General features: G+C 39.9%; 1 protein-coding gene across 1 annotated transcript; it reads right to left on the bottom strand.

The window, feature by feature from the left end:
- Positions 1 to 6,798: 6,798 nt before the first annotated feature.
- Positions 6,799 to 7,389, bottom strand: LOC118492192 (uncharacterized mitochondrial protein AtMg00860-like). The gene has a single exon (XM_035990023.1). It carries the CDS (start codon positions 7,387 to 7,389, stop codon positions 6,799 to 6,801), a length of 591 nt encoding a protein of 196 aa, XP_035845916.1.
- Positions 7,390 to 9,425: the final 2,036 nt, after the last annotated feature.

Here is a 9,425-nt window from a genome sequence, read left to right as displayed (position 1 = left end):
GAGTCGCAACGATGGTCTTGGTTCATCCCGGTCTGGTTACGAGTCGCAATCTGACTCGCAACCGTGGTTGCGGTTCGTGCGGTTGTGGTCTCGAGTCGAGACGGTGAGATGTCGACTCGCAATCTGAGTCGCAACCGGCGGTGTAACTGGTTTCCATAATTCTAGTCAATTAAACTCCGTGATTTCAGCAAACACATCCAGCAGTTTCGGAAACAGATCAAACACCGAGAATAACAGTTTCCTAGCATCTTCTCAGCATCATTAACATATACATGACAGCCTCAAGAACACATAATCAGATCATCAAATAGGCCTAGACCGAAACATGAATCATATTATTGAACTAGCATGCAACCTAACCGGTTCGAATCAAACAATAAGTCGAGCATATAACGTAACCGTACATGTTATCCTATTTCGTATGAAATCATGATCATCATTCACAGAAAACGATTAACAAGAACACAATCAAATAACTCATACCAACCGAATACTAAATCATGCAATCCGATTTATCATGGCATCATCTAAGCATATAAACACAGAATCATAGATGATATACTAACCGATTACAAGTAACGAGATGTGACCCGAACAAGAGGGTGATCGGATGGCCTTGTGCCGTCGATTCCTAAACAGCCGAGAGAGAGAGACGAGACAGAGGAGCTAGGGTTATGTGTGTGTGTTTTCTTGTGTTGTAACAAATGAGAGGAAAACAAGACCCTTAGTTTTGGTATAGTGGTTGCGAGTGGGGAGTGGGCCGAGCCCATACGGTTTTCTTCTAAGGATCCGTGTACAAAGATGTGGCCCAAAAGGGCTCGTGTACTGGTCCACAAACATACGACATACATACACACATAATGCATAAAACATAACATATATCATGAAATCAATTAATCATTCGGGTTTATAAAATCACATATCGTGCACAAACGTTACATCAAAGCAAGTCTAAAGTTCGAGTTGTCACAGAGTAGGAGCATATGATGGAGAAGATGTTTGAGCTGGTGCAGCAGTGGGTGTTGCCTTTTGTGCTTGTAACAACTGTTGCAGCATATCTTTGATTTCTGCAACAGATGTATCAAGTTTGTCTACCCTCTCCGTCAATTCTCTGTACATTAAACCATCACCCAAGTTAATGGGATCATCTGATTTCCCACTGGCAGTGGTTGTATCAGCAGTTGACTTAGGGAAAGTGTCCCAAAAATCATCCACTGATACCCCTTTTTCTTGGTACTGGGACTTCTTCCTTCAGGAGGGTTGACCAGTTTAAGTGAACCAGTGAATACTGGAAACACCCTGGTTGCCAAAGAAGAAATTGCCTTAAAGGAGTCTCACTTATGAAACTACTGCCCAGATGTAAACAAGTGGGTTCATCATCTGTAGTAGCTGCTCCACTTGAACTACTGATAGGAATTACTTGTAATTCCTACAGTGTAACCTCCTCAGTTGTTGGTGGGTTAGCAATGATAGGGAGCTCAGACTCAGTCACTTGTTGAGGCATATTCTCAGTTATAGGTGGTTGAGAAGAACTGATTTCTGTCTGAGCTATATCAAGTGCATCCAACAAGGGCTTTATTTGTGGTGGAATTTGTGTAGTGAGAGTAAGGGTAGAAAGAGAATTTTCCCCAGGAGGTGGGCTGTGGATGATGGAATCAAGTGATTCCAGAGCATCATAATTTGGTGTCCCTGTTCTTACAACCTGATCTTTTTGAGAAGAAGCAGGAGGAGTTTGAGGCTCAGGTTGAGATCTTTCAACTATTTGCTGTGAGGAAGTAGCAGCAGTGGTTATTGGTGACTTGGTGTTGTCATTGGTATAATCTCTGGGATCTCATCTTCTAGAGTTACCTTTTTAGTGGGTTTGGGGGCTTTTGTGATTTTTTCTGTTTTGGTCTTTTCGTAGTTTTAGGTGTGGGTTTCACATCAGTGGTTGTGCTGCTATGATCACCTTGAGCAGTGGGCTCAACAGAAGGATCCTGAGGAGCAGTGGTAGCTGCTAAAGTCTGCTCAGGAACCTATGTTTGTGTTTTGGAAGTTTTTGATAGCCTTGTAAAAGTTTCAGAGGTTAGGGTATTTATTGGAAAAGGATTTCCTTGGATAAGTACATGAGCATTATCCTTGGAAAATTTCTTATTGAAGTAATAACTTAGAAACCTTGGAAATAATAAAAATGATTTTTTATTAACATTTTTTACAAGATCATTGAAGATGTAACACCCCGCCCCGATTAGGGCTGACGTGTTACACAATTCGGTAATCAGAGACAATTAATAACTTAATTAAAACATAAATTCCATAGGTTTAAAAAAAAAATCCCCGAAATGACATAATGGTCTTAACCGAAAAACATAAGTGTCTAAATTTATTGAATATAAGGTTTTATTAAACTCCTTGTTCCAACTCTAGCTTTTTATTATCACTCTTCACACATTTCCCCGATTTCCCTGAGTACCTGTTTAAGACATAATAAAAGAACACAACAAAAAGAAACGGTTGAGCCAAAAAATTGCCCAGTAACGGAGAAACAATAGCACTTAACACATAAATGATAGAAGCAATACACTAAACACTTTAATGATGCAAACAATACAATACGCTGAATGATCACTGATGAATACCATAAAGGTATATTAGAAATACCCATGTGAGCCACTAACAATAACACTAACACTTTGTACATTAGCTGCAGTTCCAATGCACCATTATGTAGAGGGGATGTGGGCACTCACACCTATCCCACTACCACTAACACATACACTTACACTCCTAGGATCGATCCATACGCCTCTCAATAATCAATAAGTGCAATCACTTAGCACACAATACAATATAGAGACGCCGTGGGCCTTTCGCACCGCCACGGATGGTGCACGTCAACTGTGCCTATGATGACGCCCTATGTCCCCATAGGTGGATATGCTCGGGTATTGAGGTCAATAAAATGATTTACTCAAGTCAAGGCAAAATACACTAATGATACACTAAGGCTATATCATCTAGCCAATGACCAATAATAAATAATAAAACTTGTGGGAACATGCGACAATGAGTGAAAAAAAAATGTAACCTATCGCATGCGTATTAGACGCAATAATTAAATACGAAATGTGTACCAATAAATCATAGATCGGTGACGATGGATACTACAATATTATGAGGCGAGTAATCACTTTACGCTATGAGGGACAGACCGAATATCCGTGCACTATGAGAATAGAAGACGATATTATGCTAAAAGCAAGAGACCACAAAATCCGTACCTTAGCTTAAACGTATACAATGTAGATGCAACAAGTCCTCACTTGAAATAAAGTCCTACATATTAATCATGTTTTAAATTGGTTACTATATTTTAAATTCATTTAATTTAAATTTATGGAACACTCAATGAATTTATTTATACAGTTCCTATTAGTCTCAAATTTGAAAAAAAAAACAAAGACCTGTTATTCTTGTTTTCCTAAATAAACAGAAACCACTTTTATATTAAAGGATCACTGGCTATTTTTTTTCATATGTGCATTAATTTCCTCAAGTTGACAGTAACAAATTCATGCATGACCTCAAATAAATTCCTTAATACTACACTTATTGCTTCTCTGTGAACGTACAAATTTTAAAGCTTCACTTCCTAAATATTTTTATATCATAAAAAAAACAAAGAAAATCATTTTAGGGAGTTATGTTATGAACTGTTGGTGGTCATTAATAAAACGAAGTTCAACAGGAAGCAAGTTATGTTCATATGTGTGAAAGTTTAGTTTGTTTCTAGAGTTAATATTCACCTGTTTCGTTATTATTTAGTCGGGAAATCAAACTTATTTATGTTTGCGATACACATAATCATAGTCGTGAAAGGTTCAAAGAATAGCGAATTAGTGTTGATACCTTATGTTAAAGAGAAAAAGACGGTCGGTGCGGTGAAGCAGGTTCAACAGTGATCTCGAGACGGCGACCGCTACGTATCGCGGTGGTGGCTTGCAGTTATCGCTATCTGCGGTATGAGCGAAGACAGCTAATGGAATTTGGCAATGGTTAATCAAATGAAGGTGGTTCAGGTTATTTACGGAACTTCTAAACAGGGAAAATCGAATGATAGAGAAACTTACTGAATGTTCGATCAATTGCGGTGGTGGCGCTCAACAGTTTTGATTTGGCTCAATCCAGACGAAGCGAAACAAACTAGCGAGATAGGTTCAAGCCGGTGGTTGGCGGCGGCGAACTCGTCGGTAGTATAGAACGGTTTTGGTGGAGATGAAAAGGTATAAATGGATCAAATAATACGATTTTGTTGTTTTGTTAAAAACGGATACGAAATCCCGAGATTTACGTCGAAGATTTTGAAAGGAAATTTGACCCGCCATATATAATTTGCTCGACATTTGGAAAAGAATAAAAAGACAACTGGAACTTTATTATTCTTTCTAAATCAAGTCCTTTAATTGGGTTATGATTATTTTATATTTTTTTATTATACAAATTCTACTACAAATGTGTTTTAGAAAGTGTTATATAACAGTTCATATGATTATATATTTCCATTCTTCGTAGGAGTATATATATACATAGCAAATCTTAACTATTAATTAATATTATTATTATTATTATTATCTTTATTATTATACCTTAATTAATTTGTGGTTAAAAGTTGACCAGCGTTCTAGGCATTGGATATCCGACATAGTAATATGCCATACAACTTATGACATTTATTTCGTTTAGGGTTTTAGGGTTTTCTAAGTTTCGTATATTACAATTCTACCCCACTTAAAAGAAATTTCGTCCTCGAAATAAACGTTATATAACACTATACAGTACGGGTATTTCAACTCCCTACCCCTTAAAATAATTTCCTCCACGAAATTTGAGATTAGGAATATGGTATACTATTCATGTCACTGATTAAGGATACGAATAACGATAACGAAGTTGCAAACATGATGTAAAAGAGTCGAAAGACACAGAAGTAAGTTTCATCTATGCAGATTAAACCATTAGGAACACTAACCTTAAGTTTCGAATAAATACGGATATTGAGAACGGATCGCCTCCTCCGATTCCCAAGTGGCTTCACGTTCTGGATGGTTTTTCCACAAGATTTTGACGAACGGAAAAGACTTCTTACGCATCACGCGTTCTTGTCGTCCAAGATAGCCTCTGGTTCCTCTTCGTACGATAAGTCCTCACGAATCTCGTGTAGAGAATAGTTCACAACATGGAGTGGATGATAATTATACCCACGTAACAGTGAAATATGGAAGACATTATGCACGTGCGACAATTGTGGCGGTAGAGCTAACCGATAAGAAACTTCGCCGACTCTTTCCAAAATTTCAAATGGTCGATAAAGCGAGGACTCAGCTTTCCCTTTATACCAAAACGTCGGACACCCTTGCATGGTGAGACTTTTAAGAAACTTTTTCACCAACATTAAATTCCAAAGCCTCCTGTGGCGATCAGCATAACTCTTCTGTCTACTTTGGGCTTCTTAAGTTTCTCACGAGCAATAACAACCTTTTCATTCGTGATCTGCACCAGTTCAGGACCCTCAATCATCTTTTCTCCGACCTCGTCCCAACATGTGGGAGCTCGACATTTACGCCCGTATAACAATTCAAAAGGTGCCATGTCGATACTAGCTTGCCAACTATTGTTGTAGGCAAACTCCACCAAGCACAAGTATTCATCCCAGTTTCCCGTCCACTCAAGTGCACACGATCTAAGCATATCCTCTAAAGTCTGAATAGTACGTTCAGACTGTCCATCAGTTTACAGATGGAAAGCAGTGCTAAATCGTATCTTCGTATCCCAAGCTTTTTGGAAACCCTTCCAGAACCGTGATGTGAAACGTGGATCTCTATCACACACTATAGAAGATGGAGTACCATGCAATCGAACAATCTCACGAAGGAATATCTCTGATAGCTTACTCACCAAGTACCCTTTTTGAATGGGTAAGAAATGAGCAGATTTTGTAAGTCTATCTACCACAACCCAAATAGCATCGTTCTTCATACGGGTTCTTGGTAGACCAGTTACAAAGTCCATAGAAATATCATCCCACTTCCAGACAGGAATATCTAGAGGCTGTAATAATCCACTAGCTCGTTGATGTTCAATCTTCACTTGCTGACAAATCAAACACTGGCTCACATGTCTAGCTACATCTTCTTTCATACCACTCCACCAAAAATGTTGCCTCAAATCCCTATACATCTTTGTGGATCCAGGGTGTATAGAATAAGGTGAACTGTGTGCCTCAGTCAGTAATGATTCATGAAGAGAGGAATCATCTGGCACACATAAACGCTTCCCACACCATATTGTTCCATGTTCATCCACTCGAAACTCAGATTGCTTTCCACTTCCATATTTTGTAAGATCGCCCAAAGCTCACCATCTTCTTTTTGAGCTTCCTTTATCTGAGTGATAAGGTTAGGTTCAATCTTCAGTCTAGCCACATAACCATCAGACTCACCAACATGTATACCAATCTCCATGCGTCTTAGGTCCGATGAATATGAGGCTCAAGGGTCAAGCATGCCAAACCCCAGAGTTCTTCCTACTCAGTGCATCGCAACAACATTTGCTTTACCAGGGTGGTATTGAATGTTGGCATCATAATCCTTGAGTAGCTCTAGCCATCTCCTCTGCCTCATGTTAAGCTCCTTCTGAGTGAAAATATACTTGAGGCTTTATGGTCGGTGAATATGTTACATGTCTCCCCATATAAATAATGCCTCCAAATCTTAAGTGCAAAAACAACTGCCGCTAACTCTAGATCATGAGTTGGATAATTCACCTCGTAGGTTTAAGCTGACGCGAGGCATAAGCAATAACCTTTCCATGCTGCATGAGAACACAACCAAGCCCTTTCTTCGATGCATCACTGTATATATCGAATCCGCCTGTGCCAGAAGGTAGAGTAAGAATAGGAGCGGATACTAGCTTCTGCTTCAATGCCTCAAAACTCTTTTCTCGATCATCGTTCCAAGTAAATTTTACCCCTTTCCTCAAGAGTTGAGTGAGAGGTAAGGCCAAAATAGAAAATCCCTCTACGAAACGTCGATAATAACCTGCTAGACCAAGAAAACTTCGAACTTCGGTAACTGAAGTTGGTCTGGGCCATTTAGTGATAGCTTCCACCTTTGATGGATCCATTGTGATACCTTCCGCTGATACAATGTGACCTAGAAACGCCACTTGTTCAAGCCAAAATTCGCACTTAGAAAATTTTGCGTATAACTTCTCCTGGTGTAAAGTTCCTAGAACAGTGCGAAGATGGTCCTCATGCTCTGCTCTACTTTTAGAAAACACCAAGATGTCATCAATGAATACAATCACGAACCGATCCAAGTACTCATGAAATACTCGGTTCATAAGATCCATGAAAACAGCAGGAGCATTTGTCAAACCAAAAGGCATGACTAGAAACTCATAGTGACCATAGCGGGTGCGGAATGCTGTCATATGAACATCTTGATCTCTAACCCTCAACTGATGGTACCCTGATCTAAGATCAATCTTTGAGAAAAACTTGCTCCTTGGAGTTGGTCAAAAAGGTCATCAATACTGGTAAGGGGTAGCGATTACGAATGGTGATCTTATTCAACTCCCTGTAGTCGATGCATAAACGCATGCTACCATCTTCTTCTTCACAAACAAAACCGGTGCTCCCCAAGGTGAAACACTAGGTCTAATGAATCCAAGTTCCAAAAGTTCTTGCAGCTGCTCTTTCAATTCCTTCAACTCCAATGGGGCCATACGATAGGGTGCTTTAGAAATAGGTTCAGCTCCGGGAATCAAATCAATAGTGAATTCTACTTCACGTTCAGGTGGTATCCCTGGCAATTCTTCTGGAAAGACATCAGAGAAGTCTCGAACAACAGGAACGTCTTGACACGTGGTGTATCCACTGAGGTATCTTTAATAGCAGCTAAGAATCCCTCGCATCCATGGGATATAAGTTTTTGAGCTTTAAGAGCAGAGATGATTTTAATGGATTTTCGAGGTTGAGATCCTTGATAAATACATTCAGGATTCAGAATATCACCAAAAATGACTCGTTTGGAGTGACAATCGATGGTAGCGCGATGCGTGGATAACCAATCCATGCCTAGTATGACATCAAAATCTCCCATTTGCATGGGATAAAGATTCGCTATACGAATAACATTTCTGATCACAAGCGGGACAATCTTTATAGACGTGAGTAATAACTGAAGGATTTCCCATTGGTGTAGAAATAACTAAAGCTTGATCCAATAGAGAAGGCGAACTTTTAAGATGTCGGGCAATTAGTTGTGAGACTATGAGTGGGTTACCCCAGTATCAAATAACACATATAAGTCACGCTCACCCAAATAAATACTACCCGAAACGGTACCTAGTGAATCGATAAACAATAAGACACAAACGATTGTATGAAAACCAATAAATAACAGACAAGCAAAAATAATAATATAAAAGGAACATTTATCGGAGACGGTACCTGGAGCATTAGCAGCTTCCCCTGCAGTCAATGAGAAAACACGCCCTCCAGTAGTAGGTGGACAGTAGCTCCCTTAGTGGTATCAGTTGGTCGGTTACCAGCCTTTGGGCACTCACTAATCTTATGCCCCATATCTCCACACTTAAGGCAAGCCCCAGTAAGTCGACGACAGATGCCTGGGTGACGCTTGTTGCAATGGTTACACACAGGAGGCTGGGTAGGGTTCTGGTTACCTTTTTGGTTTACGGGTTGAGCTTGGGTTGGTGGCTGGTAGGGTTTGGTCTGACCCTGATTTTGGCTCCTTCCCTGCCATGGTCTATTATTCCTTCCCGATGACCTATTCCCCAAATTGTTTTGATTATTTCGAGTAGGCGCTTGAGACGACTCACTAGTGAACGAACTGTGGTATTCGTCTCTGTTTCTCTTCCTACTATTATTGGAACCACCCAAAAATTCTTTGTTCTCCATATCAACCTTTTTGGCAGCCTTAGCGGCCTCTGCAACAGTGGGGAACGTTGACTGGATGATTGCTCTACGAATCCGATCACAAACTGCCCATTGATATTTCTCTGCTTGTTCCTCTGGTGTTCCAGCAGCTGACCCAAGAAATCCAACTAGTCGATAAAACCGATCAGTGAAGTCAGAAAGTGGTTCGTCATTCCTCTGACGGATATTGTGATACTCTCGTGTGTAAGAACTCTTATCCACGCTGTTAAAATATTTCTCGAAGAAAATAGCACGAAAATCTGCCCAAGGTAAATTCTCCACAAATGGGTCTCCTCCTCTTTCCTCCAATACACCTTCCCACCAAGTTTGCGCATCTTCTTCTAGTTTATACGATGCTAAGTCTCGATTTAAATTCATCGCCAACTCCTACGCCCGAAAAATTTTCTCGATATGAGCAATCCAATCCCTTGCTACAATTGGAGTGGTA

The sequence above is a fragment of the Helianthus annuus genome, chromosome 5 (genome assembly GCF_002127325.2).
Source record: "Helianthus annuus cultivar XRQ/B chromosome 5, HanXRQr2.0-SUNRISE, whole genome shotgun sequence".
In the NCBI taxonomy this organism is placed as follows: domain Eukaryota; kingdom Viridiplantae; phylum Streptophyta; class Magnoliopsida; order Asterales; family Asteraceae; genus Helianthus; species Helianthus annuus.
The sequence above is the reverse complement of the archived record's forward strand: the minus strand, read 5'-3'. Positions and strand labels throughout refer to the sequence as shown.

Coding starts and splice junctions, on each gene's coding strand:
- LOC118492192 (XM_035990023.1), bottom strand. CDS start 7,389: ATGGATCTTATGAACCGAGTATTTCATGAGTACTTGGATCGGTTCGTG.